This window comes from Muntiacus reevesi, chromosome 8 (genome assembly GCF_963930625.1).
Source record: "Muntiacus reevesi chromosome 8, mMunRee1.1, whole genome shotgun sequence".
NCBI lineage: Eukaryota > Metazoa > Chordata > Mammalia > Artiodactyla > Cervidae > Muntiacus > Muntiacus reevesi.
In genome coordinates, this window is record NC_089256.1 from 44,590,700 (window position 1) to 44,611,309 (window position 20,610).

General features: G+C 33.8%; 1 protein-coding gene across 2 annotated transcripts in view; it reads left to right on the forward strand.

Moving 5' to 3' along the window:
* Positions 1-20,610, forward strand: part of STXBP5L (syntaxin binding protein 5L) — a 336,789-nt gene that overhangs the window by 245,994 nt on the left and 70,185 nt on the right. For both annotated transcript variants that reach the window (XM_065942856.1, XM_065942857.1), the window contains one exon: positions 18,763-18,828. In XM_065942856.1, the coding sequence (XP_065798928.1) occupies positions 18,763-18,828 (66 nt within the window). The remainder of the gene's footprint in view (positions 1-18,762; positions 18,829-20,610) is intronic.

The following is a 20,610-nucleotide window of genomic DNA, read 5'->3' on the forward strand; positions in this document are numbered from 1 at the left end:
AATGAATGAAATAATTATGGTCTCTTCCCTCAATTTATAAGAGAAAACTACAAAGAAATTTCTAGCTATAAATTATAGTTGAAAAAAGATAACAGTGATATAAAAGAAATAAAATGAGACATGGAAAAGTTGGACTGATTTTTGAATATGTTGTCAGTGAAGGCCTATCTGAGGAGGAAACATTTAAGTGAATCCTTACAAGAAGGAATAAGACAAAGCTTTGAACTTGCAGTTCTGAACAAGATAGAATAACAGGGACAAGGTTTAACATCCTTCTTCAAACACACAAACAAATAGCTGTAATGAATGAAACTGTGGTTTTCAAGACATGGAACATCAGGCAATGAAAGCCAGTAATTTCTGGCAGATGAGAAACAAAAGAAGTGAACTCTATAACTGTACCTGTTTACTGCCCCGAGAGAGTTTCTAGATTGCAGCAAAGGGAGGAGGAGGAAACCCAAGAGGAAACCAGCTCCCTATGTTGAGAAGATGGGGATGAGAAACCAAGGAAACCAAAGCGGCTTCAGCGCATAAAGAGAGGATCCCAGAGATCTACAGTACCCTCCTTGAACAAAGTACCAGTCAATACATACATATGCTGTAGCTATCCAAGGACACGTAAAGAACCATCTGAAAAGATTAAAGGAAATAGTACCCAACACTCAAACAGTGGAAATAGTATCTATTTTTTACCACCAGGCAGACTAGAAAAATATCAATGTAATTCATATCCACTTCTAATTAACATTATACTGGGAATTCTAGCCAGTATAGTCAGGCAAGAAAAATAAAGGTTATCCAGAATGGAAAAGAAGTTAAACCATCTTTTTTCATAGACAACATGATCATCTATGAAGAAAATCTAATAAAGTCTACAAAAAAGCTACTAGAACTAATAAGTGAATTTAACAAAGTACAGGATGTAAGGTCGATATACAAAAAAATCAATTTTATTTTTGTCAACCTGTAACACTTAGTCATAAACAACGGATGTGAAGGATTCATGCATTGAAAACCAGAAAACATTTCTGAAAGAAGTTAAAGACCTAAAAAAAAATGAAGAATTACATGTATCAATATTATTAAGATAGCGGTTCTCTCCCAATTCATCTATAGTTCAGTATAGTCCCCATAAATATCCTGCAGACTTTTTAATAGAAATTGACAAACTGATTCTAAAGCCCATATAGAAATGCAAAGGATTTAGAGTAGCCAAAGAATATTATTCTTTAAAAAGAATAATCTTGGAGAACCAACACCACCTAATCAAGACTTTTTTAAAAATTAGTGTTACAGCAGGGGAAGGAGAGAGTGGGACGGATTGCAAGAGTAGCATTGATATATGTGGCATGATATATATGTATACACTACCATGTGTGAAATAAATAGCTTGTGGGAAGTTGCTATATAACACAGGGAGCTCAGCCCGATGCTTCTGATGACCTAGAGAGGTGGGACGGGGTGTGGGGTGGGAGGGAGGTTCAAGAGAGAGAGGATATAGGTATACATATGGCTGATTCATGTTGTTGTATGGCAGAAACCAATACAACAGTGTAAGGCAATTATCCTCCAATAAAAAATAAATTTAAAAATAAATAAAATTAGTGTCATTGAGTCAGGTTGGTATTGATCCAAAGACAAATATGTCAGTGGAACTCAACAGAGACCTCACAAATACACCTAGACATATACAGAAAGCTGATCTTTTTACAAAGGTGCAAAGGCAGTTACATAGACGAGATCAGGCGCGTTCAGGGTGGTATGGCCGTAGACAGGCAGTTACATAGAGAAAGAATAATCTTTTCTATTAATTGTATTTAAACAACTGAATATCCTTTCATTAAAAAAATTATTTTGATTCATACTTTGTACTGAATTTTAATGATTAATTTCCAGTGGTTAATAAGCTTTGATATAAAACCTAAAACCATAAATCTAGGGAAAAAGGAGAAAATTTTGTGACCTTAGGCCAAAATGTTTTAGAGAATATACCAATGACATGCTCCATAAAGGAACAAACACACAGATAAGTCAGATTTCTTCAAAAGTAAAAATTTTTGCCCTTTAAAAGACACTTTTGAGAATGAAAAGTTAAATCATATACTAGGAGAAAATATTTGCAAAGTGTATATCTGATGGTGTCTCAGACAGTGAAGCATCTTGCTTATGACGCAGGAGACCTGGGTTCGATCCCTGGGTCGGGAAGATACTCTGGAGAAGGAAATGGCAACCCACTCCAGTACTCTTGCCTGGAAAATCCCATGGACGGAGGAGCCTGGAAGGCTACAGTCCATGGGGTCGCAAAGAGTCGGACACGACTGAGCGACTTCACTTTCACTATCTGATTATGGACTTGTATCTAGAATTTATTTTTTACTTTCTCAAAACTCAATAATAAGCAAGCAAGCAACCCAATAAAAATGTGAGTCAAAGATTTGAATAAATAATTCACAAATTAAAATAGTGATTAAAAAATAAGCATATAAAGGATTCTGAACATTCATTGTTAAGAAAATCAAAACTACAATAAGATAATAATACATTGTAGTGGCTAAAATTAAAAAGAATGATCATACCAAGAACTGGCAAGAATGCACAGGAAATAGAAAACTACTGGTGTGAATGTACAATGATATAAAACCATTTGGCAGGTTCTTAAAGATTTAAACATATGCTTAATATGACCTAGCCAGTTTATATACATGTAGTTATCATATTTACCCTCGATAAATGAAATCATGTATCCATACAAAGATATTCACAGCAACCAGAAGATTCAAACATCTTTAGTAGTCAAAAACTGAAATATCTAAACTCTCCATCAAAAGTTCAGTGAATAAGCAAACCTCATATATATGTTCAATAGTTTACTATGCAGCAGTAAAAAGTCATGCCTTTATTGATATGTGCTATACGATGGATGAACCTCAAAATAATTACATTGAGTAAGAGAAAACAGATAAAAAAAGGGCACATATGGTATGATTCCATTTATATAAAAAATCCTAGGAAATGAAAACTAATGCAGAATGACAGAAAGCAGATCCACAGTTGCCTGGGGGTAGAGAAGGAGCTGGAGGGAGGGTTATAAAAGGACACAAAGAAATTCTTGGACATGATGGATACATTTATTATCTTGATTGTCAAGATTTATCAAATTAAATACTTTGTAAATAGGCCAATTAAACCTCAAAGAGTTATTTTTTTCAAAAAATGAGCTGGTCACATGAAAGGCAAGAGCAGTATATTCCAGGCAGAGTGGAGAGCTTGTAAGAAGGTTCTAAAGTGGTTAAGGACTTTATCTTCTAGAAATAGAAAGAAGGTCAAGGAGTCTGGAGATGTAGTGATTGACAGGAAAAGTGGGTTAAGATTTTGATGTCTAGATGAACAAGGACAAGATCATACAAATTTCTGAAGCAGTTATAAGAAATTCAGTTTTATTCTGAGCAAGGAAATGATAGGCTTTGATTTATATCTTAAAAATATTATGCACACTGCTGAATGAAAAAAAAAAGAACCTGTGAGGGGAAAAAAGAATGAAAGCAAATATTGGTTGGAGGGCCAATATTATACTCCAGACAAGAAATGAAGGCAAAGGGTGATAGCAGTGTTGGAGGAAAACAGACAGGTGCAAGAATCATTAACACTTACAGAGCTACTAATTGTCATTTAATTTGGGGTATCAGAAAGTACAAAAAAAGATTATCTCCCAAATCTGGGCTTGAGCCAATGACTGTATCATGATATTATTTACAAAGATAAAGAGGCTAGGGTTAGTGCATGGCATGGTGGTAGGGACTAAAGAGTTCAGTTTTAGACTTGGTAAACTTTGATATATCTGTTATGAAGTGAAGATGACAAGTGGACAGGTAAACAAATCAAATTTACATACATATACAAATTTAGTATGTAATGGTAGTTATGGAGGGAGTAGAAGAAGGGAAGTGAGGGTTTGTGAACAGACAACAGGAATTACATTGAATTTCCAAAGGAAGAAGAGTAGTTGGCAGAGAAGACTTGCCAGAGAGAAGAGAAGAAATGAGACTATTGAAGAAGCCATAATAAAGGGGGATGTTTTTAAGAAGTGGTCAGCCACATCAAATGCTATAGTAGGGTTAAGTTCAGAAAAGTGATTAGTGGGTGTTGTGCTGTGAAGTTTAGTAGTGATCCTTTACAAAGTAGTTTTGGATAAGTATTGGGATAGAAACCACAATTATTTTAGACTAAAGACTAATTATTTTGGACTAAGTTCTAGTAGAAAAGCATTCAATATTTTAATATTATTTCATAATTATTATGTTAGTAAGTTTTTCAGAGATGGGTTTTATTCAATTTAGGATATATTTTTCTATTACTCATTTTCTGAGGAATTTTATCATAAATAAGTACTAAATTATGAGTTTTTTGCATGTATTGAGGTAATTACATATTTTCTCCTCTGTTATGTTAATTTGATGTTTTGCATTGATTTTCAAATATTAAACATATTCTTGGTATAAATGCACCTCAGTTAAATTTCATCTTTGTCAGATATCTGTCTTCCATTTGCTAATATATTTATCACTTTTGCATCTGTGTTCATAAGTGAGACTGGTCTGTACTTTCCCTTAAGTTACTATTTTTGTCAAATTTTCAACATTGTGCTGGCTTCATAACCTATTGGGAAGAATTCTCTTTTTTTCTAGCCCTCAAATTGTTTGCATAAAGTATGGGTTATTTATTTCTTAAATGTTTGATTAATTAGTCAGTGAGGCCTGCAGTTTTCTTTGCTGTGAATATTTAAGTTTGAATAGGAAAAAATGTAAAAAAACATGAGTCTATTTATATTTTCCAATGTGTTTGTCGCTTTTTTGTCACTTTTTATAATTTTTTCCTTTCAAGAAATCTCTTAATTTCATCTACATTTGGTTATTTATGTATTTTCTTCTTTCTTGATCAGTCTCACTAGGGTTTTATAGATCTTAGTAGTTTTTTTTTTTGAAGAATTATCTTGTGGGATTGTTGATCTACTCTATCTTTTGCCCTCTTTTTCACTGATTTAATTTCTTTCCTTTATTTACTTTGGGTTACACTATTCTTTTTCAGTATTTTAACTAAGAAGATTTTTTTAGATTATTGATTAGAGATCATTCTTTTTTCTAATTTAAGCTTCTAGTGTTCTAAACTTTCCATTAGGTACTACTTTAGTAATATCTCAGTAACACAAATTTTGGTATTTTGTGTTTATACTTTCACTAAGTTAAAAAATAATTTTAAAAATTCCCTTATGATTTCTTCAAGACACGAGGTATTCTAATTTTCAAATATTTGGAGATTTTAAGACATATTTCTGCTATTGATTTCTAATTAAATTTCTTTTATGATTAGAGAACACACTATACTTGATGTTAATTCGTTATTGTTTCATGACAGTCCATATTTGTGAATGTTCCATGTTGCAAAAAAGAGGTGTATTTTCATTAATACGATGCAGGTGTTTATGTCAGGTCAATTTGGTTAAGAGAGTTGCTTAAGTTTTTTACAGGCTTATAAATTTTTACCCTTTGTCAGACTGCTCAAGTGAAGTGCTAATCATTCAGATTCTAGAAAGTATTGAGCTGAGCTGTGGCTGCCCTGCAGCTTTGATTAGATTCCGTCCCTTCAAAATCTTTGCTCCTCAATCCAACCCTCAAACTTCCCTATTCACTTTTTTAACGAGCTGATTTCTAATGTTCTCAGTTTTTGTGTAGAAAGAGGGTTGAGATGCAGTTTCAGATAGTTTAATTCAGCTTGGGTCAGATTCTTTAATAACCCCTGAATGCAAGAACTTTGAGACTGCATGAATTTTCTACTTTTACCCAGTAGATGCCAGTAGAGCACTCCTTCCCCAAGTTGTAACAACCAAAAATGTTTCCAGACATTGCCAGATGTCCCCTGGGGGACAAAATCATACTGAATTGAGAACCACTACTCTAAATTATATTAGCTGTTTTATTTGTTTGACTTACACAAGATGACTGTTAAACTCTAGAAAACTCACATCTATTACTAAGTAATATCTCTTTTTTTATTCTTTGTTTATTTTTTAGAATTCAAAGATGGAACCTTATATTTTACCTACTAATTACAGATCAGTGTGCTTTTCAATACAAACTTTGGAGTAAGAAAACACTCTGTAAAACTGATTTCAAAAAGAAAGGAAACCTATTAAAATACAGAACTGAAAAACAGAGATGCAAAAATCACTTGTTTAATTTCTCAACCAAATCGTGCATTTTGTAATTTGTCCCTCTGATTCTGTAGCTTTTTCCTTTTATGTACCTCTCTATTACAATAGAGAAAGCTTCCTCTTGGATACTAATTTTTGTACATATGCTCTGATATCCTCCCCTCTCACTTTTCTAAGGGATTTTGCTTCTTCTTCTTCCCTCTGTCCCTTATCATCAATTTTTCTTTCTCTGTGGATCATTCAATAGTCACGTCAACTTAAAAATATGCTCTTTATCTAAAATGAAAAATATCCTCCTCTTAACACTTTCTTCCTATGCAAGTACTAACCTGTTTTTGGCACCCCTTCTAACAAAACATCTCGAAAGAGATGTGCTTGTGCTGTTCCCTCAAGGGAGTGATGTCCACTCTCATTATTTTTGTTCAACATTGTGCTTGATTTAAATAGGGGCAAAAAGCAAGCTAAAAAGTAATTTGTATAAAGATCAGAAGGAAAACACTAAAACTCTTTATTTGCCAGCAGTATGTATATATGTAGGAAACCCAAAAGAATAAACAAAAAAGCTACGAAAAACAATTATGAATTTTGCAACATCAAAGAATACAAGTCAGTATAGAAAAATCAACTATATCCCAGTATAATAGTAATAAACAATTGAGAAATACAATTTTTCTTTGAGAAATATTCTTAAAACTACCCTATATAGGATAGATTTTTCAGATACCAACCTGAGAAGCACCAGGGATGAATTCTACAGAGAGAAAGCATAACTGGTAAAACCTGTTTTTAAAAAACCAATCACTTAGTCTCTGGTAATTGTCCTAAGAGGATGCAGAAAATGAAAAAGCATTGATTCAAGAAACTATATTGAAACTTGGTTTAAAAAGTGAGAGTTTGTAGACCTGAGGCACAACTTGCACTCTTCCTCTCCTGCCTTCAAGTTGCCAGCATTTCCTGCTCTAACTCCAAGTTGTAAAGTCCAGATACCTGCTGAGTGTGGTCAAGAGGTCAGAGGCTCCCTTCCCCTGCCAGTCCCAAACTAATAGGACAGAAGTTCCAGTCCAGGTATGGCAAGTCAAAAATCCTGAGGTTCTGACTGTCCTCACACCAGTAGGCTCATAAGGCAGAAGTTTCATGCCAAAAAAGGAGTCAAACAGAAAATCAGAGGTTACCACCTCTACCCCAGCCTAATGACTTAGAGGTTTTGCTCAGGGGATGAGATAGTCTGTAAGAACTGTGAATTCTGATGCTCTCTCCAAACGAACTAGGTTAATTTAAAACAATTTGAGAAATTCAAGCATAAAAAATGCCCTCAAAACTGATGAAGTATTTGATAGAAATAAAATAAGAGGTAGGCAGTTCCTCTTACGTAAGAGTAACCAGCTAGAACATAGTCAGCTGGTTCACTGGAGAGAACCTAAAAAAGAGATAGCTAAGACAACTTCTCCTGAGGTTTGAATAAACCTCAAAGAATGGTTTCAAATATGACCCCTGTCCAAATTTAATGTTGGAATAATATATGGGCCAGGGTGTTCTCTAAAATAGCAGAGTAATCACTTGGCTCTAATTGTGATACCTAATAGCTAGAAGTCATATCAACAAAGGCAGACAGTCTTCCAGAGAGACCAGGGAAAGCATCAAAGAGAGCCCTGCTAAAAAAAAACCCTGCTGTCTCAGAGTGACTATGTACATTGAAGGCTGCACCTTCTGAGGACAACATCAAAGCCTTCACAAGGTAAGGAAAGTAAATTTCACTAAAATAGTCTAGCCATATTACTAAACAAATAAGCAAATAACAATAAAAACCAGAAATGGGGGAGTGAAATCAGTAATCAGCATCTAGAATTGCTATATTGCCTAAAATGTACAGCTAACAAAATATTATGAGACTTGCAAAGAAATAGGAAAGTATTACCTATTCACAGGAAAAAGCAAGGCAACAGACATTGCCTCAGAGAGGGCCCAGAGTTGAAGTTAACAAAAACCTCACAGCAACTTTTAAAAATATGTTTAAAGAACTAAAGAAGTAAGGGAAACTATGATGATAATTAATGCCCCATCAAATAGATAATACCAACAGGACATGGAAGTTACATAACATAGCAAATGGATCTTAGACCATACATAATAATTAACTCAAAATGGATAAAAGACTTAAATGTAAGATCTGAAACCATAAAACTCCTACAAGAAAACATAAGTGGTAAACTGTGGCATGGGTATTGGCAGTGATTTTTTTTTATTTGACCCCAAAACCAAAGAAAATGTAATAAAAAATAAACAAGTAGGATTACATCAAAAAGAGGAAATGCCTATTCTTTTGAAATTCTTCTCAAAAAATTACAGAGGAAGGAACATTCCCAACCTCTTTTAATGAGGCCACTATCACCCTGGTACCAAAACCAAACTAAGATACCACCAAAAAAGAATTTTAGATGCCAATAACACTGATGAACACAGGTGTGAAAATCCTCCACAAAATACTAGCAAACTGAATCCAACATTATGTTAAAAGAATCATACACCATAATCCAGTGGGGTTTATCACAGGGATGCAAGGCTGTTTCAGTATCCAAAAATAAATCAGTGTGATATACCATATTAACAAATTGAAGAATAAAAACCATATGATCATCTCAATAGATGCAGAAAAAGCTTTTGAAAAAATTCAATACCTGTTTAAGATAAAAACTCTCCAGAAAATGGGGATAGAGGGAACATACCTCAACACAATAAAGGCCATCACTGACCTGCAGATAACATCATACTCAGTGGTGAAAAGCTGAAAGCATTCCCTCTAAGATCAGGAATCAGGCAAGAATGTCCACTGTCATTTTTATTCAGCATAGTTTTAGAAGTCCTAGCAACAGCAATCAGAGAAAAAAATAAAAGGAATCCAAATTGGAAAAAAGAAGTAAAACTGTCACTGTTTGCAGATGACTTGATACTATACATATAAAAATCATAAAGATGCTACCAGAAAACTACTAGATCTCATAAATGAATGTGGTAAATAAATTTGATTGCAAGATACAAAATTAATACACAGAAATCACTTGCATATAGTTACAATGAGACATCAGAAAGAGTAATTAAGGAAACAATCCCATTTATCATCACGTCAAAAAAGAATCAAATAATTAGGAATAAATTTACCTAAGGAAGCAAAAGACTTGTACTCTGAAAACTGTAAGATGCTAATGAAAGTAAAGACAACACAAATGTTCTTTGATTGGAAGAATAAATACTATAAAAATGATTATACTACAGATTCAATGCAATCCCTGTCAAATTACTAATGAATTTTTTTGAAGAATTAGAACAAAAAAAGTTTACAGTTTGTGTGGAAACACAAAAGACCATGGATAACCAAAGGAATTTTAGGTAAGACAAATGGAGTTGGAAGAATCAGGCTTCCTAACTTCAGACCATACTAAAATCTTCGGTAATCAAAGCAGTATGGTACAGGCACAAAACCAGAAATATAGATTAATGAAACAGAACAGAAAGACAAGAGATAAACCATATACCCCTGGTCACTAATCTATGACAAAGGAAGCAAGAATATACAATGGAGAAAAGGTCGTTTCTTCAGTAAGTGCTGCTGGGAAAACTGGAGAGCTACTTGTAAATGAATAAAATTAGAACACTCCCTAACACCATATGGGCTTTCCTGGTGGGTTCAGTGATAAAGAATTCACCTGCCAATGAAGGAGACATGGGTCAGGAAGATCCCCTGAAGGAGGAAATGGCAACCCACTTCAGTATTCTTGCCTGGCAAATCCCATGGATGGAGGAGCCTGGCAGGCTACAATCCACGGGGTTGCAAAAGAGTTGGGACATGATTTAGTGACTAAACAACAATACCATACACAAAAACTCAAAATGGATTAAAGACCTAAATGTAAGGCCGATACTATAAAACTCTTTCAGGAAAACATAGGACCAACACTCCTTGACATAAATCACAGCAAGATCTTTTTCAGTTCACCTCTTAGAATACTGAAAATAAAAACAAAAATAAACAAATGGGACCTAATTAATCTTAAAAGCTTTTGCACAGGAAACTATAAATGAAACAAAAAGACAACCCTCAGAATGGAAGAATATATCTGCAAACAAAGCAACCAACAAGGATTTATCTTCAAAGTATACAAACAGCCCGTAAATCTCAATATTAAAACCAAAACAATCAAAAAATGGGCAGGGGGCTTCCCTGGTGGTCCAGTGGTTAAGAATCCACCTGCCAATGCAGCAGACATGGGTTCAGTCCCTGGTCAGGGAATGTCCCACATGCCATGAGGCAACTAAGTCTATGGGCCACAACTTCTGAGCCCACATGCCACAACTACTGAAGGCTATGTGCCCGAGAGACCATGCTCTTTAGCAAGAGAAGCCACCATGATCAGAAGCCTGCATACTGTAATGATGAGTAGACCCCACTCACCACAATTAGAGAAGGCCCTCATGCAGCAACGAAGACCGAGTACAAGCAAAAAGCAAGTAAATAAATAATTTTTTTAAAAAATATAAAAATTGGCACAAGATCTAAATAGACGTTTCTCCAGAGAAGACACACAGATGACTAAAAAGCACATGAAACGATGCTCAGCATCACTAATTATCAGAGAAATGTAAATCAAAACTGCAATGAGGTATTACCTTAACGTTAGTCAGAATGGCCATCATCAAATATCTACAAACAACAAATGCTGAAGAGGGTGTGGAGAAAAAGAATCATCCTACACTGTTGATGGGAATGCATACTGATACAGCTACTACAGAGAACAGTATGAAAGTTCCTTCAAAAACTAAAAATAGAATTATTATATGATCTAGCAATCACACTTCTGGGCATATATCCTGGAAAACCATTATTAGAAAAGATAAAGATACATGCACCCCAGTGTTCACAGCAGGACTGTTTACAATAGCCAAGACATGAAAGCAATGTGCAATGTAAATGTCCATCGACAGATAAATAGTTAAGAAGATGTGGTACATATATACAGTGGAATGTTACTCAGTCATAAAGTGAAGTGAAAGTTGCTCAATCGTGTCTGACTGTTTGCAACCCCATGGACTATACATGGAATTCTCCAGGCCAGAATACTGGAGTGGGTAGCCTTTCCCTTCTCCAGGAGATCTTCCCAACCCAGGGATCAAACTCAGGTCTCCCACATTGCAGGTGGATTCTTTACCAGCTGAGCCATAAGGGAAGCCCTTAACTCAACCATAAAGAAGAACAAAATAATGCCATTGCAGCAACATGGATGGACCTAGAGATCATCATACTAAGTGAAGTAAGTCAGAAAAAGATAAATAACATATTACTCATATGTGGAATCAATAATAAATGTTATATAAATGAACTTATTTACAAAGCAGAAACAGACTTATAGATATTAAAAACAAATTTATGGTTACCAAAGGGGAAATGAGTGTACATGGGAGAGGGTGAGATAAGTCAGGACCTTGAAATTAGCATACACATACCACAATATACAAAATAGATAACCTAGAAGGATTTACTGTATAGCACAAGCAACTCTATTAAATATTCTGTGATAACCTGTATGAGAAAAGAATCTGAAAAAAGAATTAATATGTGGATGTACAAACAAATCATTTTGCTATGTAACTAATCACTTTGCTGTGAAACTAACACAAAATTTAAAATCAACTATACTTAAATAAATTTTAAAAAACAAAAGGTGCATCATTAGGGAAATGTAAATTAAAACTACAATGAGAAATTACCTCGGACCTCTTAGAGTGGCTATTATAAAAAATACAGGAAATAACAAATGTTGACAAGGACATGGATAAAAGGGAAATTTTGCACTGTTGGTGGGAAAGAAATTGGTTCGAGCACTGTGATAAATAGTATGGAAGTTTATCAAAAAATTAGAAATGGAACTACTATATGATCTAGCAATTCCATTTCTGAGTATGTATCCGAAGAAAATGAAAACACTGAAAAAGATACATGCACCCTCATGTTTACTGTAGCATTATTTACAATAGCTAAGATACAGAAACAAGTGATCATCAATGATAAATGGATAAAGAAATATGCAATGGAATATTAATTCAGCCATAAAAAGGGAAATCTTGCCTTTGTGAAAACATGAGTGGCTCTTGAGGCCAATATGCTAAGTGAATTATGTCAAACAGAGAAAGACAAATACTGTATATTACATATATGTGGAATCTAAAAACAAACAAAAACTGCAAAAAAAAAAAAAAAAAAAAAGCTCATATATACAGAGACATATCAGAGGAGCGAGCAAGAGGAGGTGAAATAGGTGTAGGGTTCTGGAGAAAGAACCAAATGGAAATTCTAGTGTTGCAAAGTGTGATAAATGAAGAGAATAATTCAGTAGAGGAACTCAATAGTAGATTGAACTAGCAGAAATAAGGATCAGCAAATTGCAAGGTAGGTTGATAGAAATTATGCATTCTTAACAGAGAAAAATGCAGAAAGTTAACAAACTTTAGAGAAGTATGGGACACTTAAATGCACCAATATGTCCATAATAAAGTAGTAGAATAAGGGAAGAGAGAAAAATAACCTGAAAACTTCCAGAATTTGAAGAAGTCCAGGTAGGATAAAAGCAAAGATACCACACTGATACACATCATAGTAAAAATGCTGGAAAACTAGAAAATGTTAAAAATAACAGAAAAATGACTTACCACATATGACTCAAAAAATAGGACAGACACAGGGGAAGCCAGAAGACTTTAGGGTGACATTTTCAAAGTGCTAAAAGGAAAAAAAATCAAAAAAGATTCTTATCACCAGCAAAAACCACACTCAAAAATGTAGGTTAAATAAAGATATTCCCAGAAAGGCTTATGGCTGAAATATTTACTTATAATTCCACTAATGCTATTAGTTATATTATTTGTATTTTGCCTGCTTTACAAGATTATTGCTTATTTTATTATACCAAAAAAACAGGTATTCCCAGATAAACAAAAACAGAATTTTCTTCTAGCAAAGTCATCCTTAAAGAATTACTGAGGGAGATCTTCAGGTTGAAAGAAAGTGACCCAAATGGTAATTTGAATCTAGACAAAGAAACAACACTGTTTTAAATGTGTATTTCTTCTCTGAATTGATTTAAAAAGCAATTTCTGAAACAATATGCATAAAATTGTATTGGTAGGCCAATAATATATAGAAATGTAATATGTTTCCCAATAACACAAAGAACGTGGTGGAAGCAAAACTGTATTGACATCTGAGTAAGTAGATGACGGCTCGACCAGAACAAATGAAGAAAGCCAGAATGGTAAATCAGAAGGTTAATATATAAACTTATAAATATATGTTTGTTCTCTTTCTTGACTTTTGTAAAAAATAAAATTATATAAAGCAATAATTATAGCAATATGTTGTTGGGGTTTGCAATACATATGGATATAATATGTATACCAGAAATAGCATATAAAAGAGAAAGGAGAAATGGTGCTACAAGAATAATGTTTCTATATCTACTGGAATTTATTATACATCAGAAGTAGATTCTTATAAGATGTATATGTTAAAGCTCAGAATAACCACTAAGAGCTCCAAAAATATAGGGTAAAATTTATCATTTTACTATTTAAATATCACTTAAATATTTAAATATTTACTTAAGTACAAGCAAAGCAATAAGGAAGAATTAGAAGAATAGAAATACATGAGTTACGCAGGAAACCTAAAATGACACATGTAACCCTGTATCACTAATAACATTTAATGTGGATAGGTAATTAAAAAAAAAACAACAATCAAAAGACAAATTGTTGGGCTGAATTTTTTTTTCATTTATTTTTATTAGTTGGAGGCTAATTACTTTACAATATTGTAGTGGTTTTTGTCATACATTGACATGAATCAGCCATGGATTTACATGTATTCCCCATCCCGATACCTCTCCCACCTCCCTCTCTACCCAATCCCTCTGGGTCTTCCCAGTGCACCAGGCCTGAGCACTTGTCTCATGAATCCAACCTGGGCTGGTAATCTGTTTCACCCTAGATAATATACATGTTTCCATACTGTTCTATAGAAACATCCCACCCTCGCCTTCTCCCACAGAGTCCAAAAGTCTGTCTGTACATCTGTGTCTCTTTTTCTGTTTTGCATATAGGGTTATCATTACCATCTCTCTAAATTCCATACATATGTGTTAGTATACTGTATTCATCTTTATCTTTATGGCTTACTTCACTCTGTATAATGGGCTCCAGTTTCATCCATCTCATTAGAACTGATTCAAATGAATTCTTTTTAACGGCTGAGTAATATTCCATGGTGTATATGTAACACAGTTTCCTTATCCATTCATATGCTGATGGGCATCTAGGTTGCTTCCATGTCCTGGCTATTATAAACAGTGCTGCAATGAACATTGGGGTGCACGTGTCTCTTTCAGATCTTGTTTCCTCAGTGTGTATGCCCAGGAGTGGGATTGCTAGGTCATATGGCAGTTCTATGTCCAGTTTTTTAAGGAATCTACACACTGTTCTCCATAGTGACTGTACTAGTTTGCATTCCCACCAACAGTGTAAGAGGGTTCCCTTTTCTCCACACCCTCTCCAGCATTTATTGCTTGTAGACTTTTGGATAGCAGCCATCCTGACTGGCGTGTAATGGCAGTTTAATGGCGTGTAATGGTTTTGATTTGCATTTCTCTGATAATGAGTGATGTTGAGCATCTTTTCATGTGTTTGTTAGCCCATCTGTATGTCTTCTTTGGAGAAATGTCTGTTTAGATCTTTGGCCCATTTTTTGCTTGGGTCATTTATTTTTCTGGAATTGGGTTGCAGGAGTTGCTTGTGTATTTTTGAGATTAATCCTTTGTCTGTTTCCTCATTTGCTATTATTTTCTCCCAATCTGAAGGCTGTCTTTTCACCTTACTTATAGTTTCCTTTGTTGTGCAAAAGCTTTTACATTTCATTAGGTCCCATTTGTGTATTTTTGCTTTTATTTCCAGTATTCTGAGAGGTGGGTCATAGAGGATCCTGCTGTGATTTATGTCGGAGAGTGTTTTGCCTATGTTCTCCTCTAGGAGTTTCATAGTTTCTGGTCTTACATTTAGACCTTTAATCCATTTTGAGTTTATTTTTGTGTATGGTGTTAGAAAGTGTTCTAGTTTCATTCTTTTACAAGTGGTTGACCAGTTTTCCCAGCACCACTTGTTAAAGAGGTTGTCTTTTTCCATTGTATATCCTTGCCCTCTTTGTTGAAGACAAGGTGTCCATAGGTACGTGGATTTATCTCTGGGCTTTCTATTCTGTTCCATTGATCTATATTTCTGTCTTTGTGCCAGTACCATACTGTCTTGATGACTGTGGCTTTGTAGTAGAGTCTGAAGTCAGGCAGGTTGATTCCTCCAGTTCCATTCTTCTTTCTCAAGATTGCTCTGGCTATTCGAGGTTTTTTGTATTTCCATACGAATTGTGAAATTATTTGTTCTAGTTCTGTGAAAAATACTGTTGGTAGCTTGATAGGGATTGCATTGAATCTATAGATTGCTTTGGGGTAGAATAGCCATTTTGACAATATTGATTCTTCCAATCCATGAACACGGTATGTTTCTCCATCTGTTTGTGTCCTCTTTGATTTCTTTCATCAGTGTTTTATAGTTTTATATGTATAGGTCTTTCGTTTCTTTAGGTAGATATACTCCTAAGTATTTTATTCTTTTTGTTGCAATGGTGAAAGGTATTGTTTCCTTAATTTCTCTTTCTGTTTTCTCATTTTTAGTGTATAGGAATGCAAGGGATTTCTGTGTGTTAATTTTATATCCTGCAACTTTACATATTCGTTAGCTCTAGTAATTTTCTGGATAGAGTCTTTATGGCTGAATTTTTAAATCAAGATCCAATGCCATGCTGTCTGAAGGTGACACCAAAAGATACAAATGGGAAAAGTAAAAGGATAGAAAAATATCACACAAACAGCAAACATGAGAAAAAAAGAAAACCTGGAATAGCTCTACTAATATCAGACAAAAAGATTTTGAATAAAAATTTCTATTAAAGAGGGACATTTAAAGTGATAAAATGGGCAGTATATCAAGAAGATGTAACAAACCTAACAACTAGCTTCCCTGATAGCTCAGTTGGTAAACAATCTGCCTGCAATGCAGGAGACGCCAGTTCTATTCCTGAGTTGGGAAGATCCCCTGGAGAAGGGATAGGCTACCCACTCCAATATTTGTGGGCTTCCCTTGTGGCTCAGCTGTTAAAGAATCTGCCTGCAATGCAGGAAATTCAGTCCCTGGGTTCAGTCCCTGAGTTGGGAAGATCCCCTGAAGAAGTGAAAGGCTACTCACTCCAGTATTCTGGCCTGGAGAATTCCATGGACTATACAGTCCATGGGGTCAACAAAGAGTCAGACACAACTGAGCAACTTTCACTTCACTTCACTTTACATACCTAACAACAGAGTTACAAAGTATTTGAAGCAATATCTGACAGACTCAAAGGGAGAAACAGACAATTCAACAATTACTGGATATTTTAATACTCTACTTTTAAATATAATACAAGAACTAGGCAGAAGGTCAAAAACTAAATAGAAGACTTGAAAAATGCCATGTGTAAGACCTCTGTACTCAAATCTACAGAAGGAAATGTTTAAACATTATTTAAATAGAGGTACCATGTTTATGGGCTGGAAAACTCAATATTTTTAAGATGCTTATTCTGCCAAATTTATCTATAAATTTATCAGAATTCATTAATAATTTAGCATATCTCAGTTGGTAAAGAGTCTGCCTGCAATGCAGGAGACCCAGGTTCTATTCCTGGGTTGGGAAGATCCCCTGGAGAAGGAGATGGCAACCCACTCCAGTATTCTTGCCTGGAGAATTCCATGCCCAGAGGAGCCTGGCAAGCTACAGTCTATGAGGTCACAAGAGTTGGACTTGACTGAGTGACTAAGCACAACAACGACACATATCTTTTTATAGAAATTGACAAACCAATTCTAAAAATGTATGTTGGAAATTCAAAGAATCTAGAATAACTAAAACACATTTTGAAAAGAATAGAGTTGGAAGATTTTACTTCCTGATTACAAGATATACTGTAAACCTACATTAGTTAGTTATTTTGGTAGTCAAAAAAAAAAAGACGAATAGACCAATGATTGTAGAAGAGAAAATCAAGAAACTGACCCACGCATATGTGGTCAATTTATTTTTGACTCAGGCACTAATACAAATCAATTAGGAAAGGAAAATCTTTTTAACAAATAATGATGGAACACCTGGGCAAATAGTGGGGAAAGTGGACCTTAATCCCTATCTCACACCATAATCAGAATTAACTTGAGATGAGATGAACGATAGTCCTGAAAATGAAAGTTTCTTGAGAAAACAAAGAATGATATCTTCATTACCATGGAATTGGCAATGATTACTTATACGGGAATCAAAAAAATTCAAAATAAAAGAAAAAATAAATTGTCCTTAAGGTAAATTAATCTTTTGCTCATCAAAAGACATTTATTGTCTTAAAGAAAATGGAACGATAAGTCACAAATGGAAGAAAATACAATTACTTCTGATGAAAGACTCTTAAGCAAAATATATAAAGAATTCTGTTGAAGCTTTGGTATTACTCATTTCTGTAACCTTAAGTAAATAAACTTTCCAAACTTACAATTTCTTTTTTATAAACATAATGGCTGGGCTTAAGTGTCATAGTGGACATTTCTAAAGTGCTATGATTTTTTTTTAATCTACAGCAAGTTTATTGGTAGAAATTACATAAAGAAGAGGATGGTAGGAAAGGAATATGAATAAAGATCATTTCAGTAATTAACAATAGCTTGTAAGTACCCCTGAGTATGGGGATTTACATTAAAGTAGAAACTATTTACAAAGAAAAAAATGTGAAGCTCTCTGACTAGGATAGGAAAATGATAAGGATATTTGATAAATGCCATAGGAATGTAGACTGGCTGATAGTGGGAATTACAAAATGTTTGTTAATCCATTGTGCCTGTCCTTGTGTTTTTCAGGAAAGTGACAATTAAATAAAGGAATATTAGAAATGAGGAAAATAGAGTGCTTATTATAAGAAGGAATTTGATACCATTGAACACATCATTTAGTATTTACTTAACTTATAAATAAGTATAATATTTAAAATTTGTAACATCTCCTTAAAGGTCTTTTAAAAAGCCAGTAACCATTTCCCTTGGAAATGGGAGATTTGATTAGATCTTTTTTTAAAAAGAAGTTCTAATTCATGTTGTTCTTGGTCTATTTTCAGAAGAAACTAGGTCATTTACTAAAATATTATTTTATATAAAAAATAAGAAAAGAGATTTTGTATTTTTCCACCATTATATTCAATTACCCTAAATACGTCAGTTATTGTTTCTCCTGTATCGTTAAAATTTTTCAAAATAATTGTCATAACATGAGCATAGAAAAGTTCTCACAGGGGAAAAACAAAGCCTTATTTTAAAACTTACAGGAATTAATAATTATCTATGAAACATTAAAAAATCTCTCATTTTTTTTCATTTCATTTTCAGGCTTAACTGAGTTGAATGACAGTCCAGTTCCCCAGGAACTTGAGCGCTGCAAGTCTCCTACTTCAGGTAAACATGAGTGGTAATTTTCAGGCTTCTGGTAACTCACTGTTGTAATCCACTGCCTTATCTTCATAATTCTTGGGAAATTCATAATTTTGGTAATTAGGTATAATTTTATTTCTGAAATTCAACCATAAGCAAATTTGATTCCAAAATAAAATATAAATGTCTTAAAATATTTATGGCTTCCCAAAAAATTAAGATCAAAGGTATGAGTGTAGTACTTTTAAAGACACTTTAAAGGACGGTTATTGTACAGATATATTAGTAATGCTAAGGAAAAATTGGTTATATTATGTAGAAATTGTCTTACAGCTAGAGCTTAATTAGTGGGAAATACACACTATAGGTGGAGGCGCATAAGAAACCAGCCCTCTGGATCATAGTTTTGAAACATATATATTTGTTGGCAAAGAAAAATTATAATATATGTTGGGAGTAAAACAAAGTGTGAGCCCATTATATTAAAAACATGAGTATAAAGGTTATTAGGAGTAAGTTTTTGCAACATTTTGCAACATTTGCAAAATTAAGGAGTAAGTTTTTAAAGTATGTGAAAAAAATTTTAACAGGTAGAAATTGGTGGTGGTAATCATTATGAATGATTTGCTTTTTAAAAAAATTTGTATTTACCTGATTTTGCTATAGTATACACATAATATTATATAAATTCTTAAGCACCAAAAAGTTAGGTATATCTTTGACATTGAACTGTAGGTCTGTTTTCATAGGGTACCCAAATATTATAATTAATTTTTATTTAAAAAATTATTTTAAACTTCATGCAAATTTATAAACAGTAATCTCTTTATAAAGCAGTGAATTTTGACCTTTAGAAATTCAGTTGGAATTGTGACATTTCTTCAATTTACTCCCTTAAGAGTTGCTAGTTGTTTATTCTTCAGGAATGTAGATTGAGTAGACTCTAGTTGTGTCCTGTGTAAATTTCTGTTTTAATTATATCCATTTAATCCTTATTGTACTGCTTTCATTTTAGGCATAGCCTCATACATTTACCCTTTCTTTTGTATTCCCATTGGCACCATCCTAATCTAGGTATTATTATACCTATGATATCACAAAGATATTCTAACAGGTGTCTCTGTTTTCCATGTCTCCCTCTTAGAATTCATTTTGCATACCATGGTGCAAAATTAATCTTCTTAAAATATTACTTTGATATACTCCTGCATCAGAAATCTTCAATTAAAATATAATTCAACATCCTGTATCAAATTTAGATAATTTAACCTAACTTTAAATTCTCATCCATAATCTGAATTTGAAAGTAATACATGTATTAGGTTTTAACATCAAAAATGGAATAAAAAATTTCCCCTTTCATCTTTCCCCATGCATTGTTTCCATCCTCTTGAAAAAATAAACATTATTGTTAGTTTCTTCATCCTTCTAGACAGTTTGTGTTTGTAAACAAAAAGAAGTAGGCTTTTGCTTTCTGTTTTATACAAAAGCAGTATATTGTATGCATTTCACTGTACTTTGATTGTTTCACTTTACAGTGCATCTTCCTTTCCATTTCATTATTTTCTTATTCTTATTTACATTATATGATATTGAATTACATGTGTATACTATAATTTACTTAATCACTTCACCAGTTAAAGTATACTTAGTTCAGTACCAGTCTGTTGCTGTGTCAAACTGCTGCAGTAACTAAATGTTGTGCAGGTATACCAGTTGGATGAATTCCTAAAATTGAAGCTGCTGGGTCAAAGGGCATATATTTGTTTAATCTTCAGTTGCTCTCCTTGGAGTTTGTAACTTTTC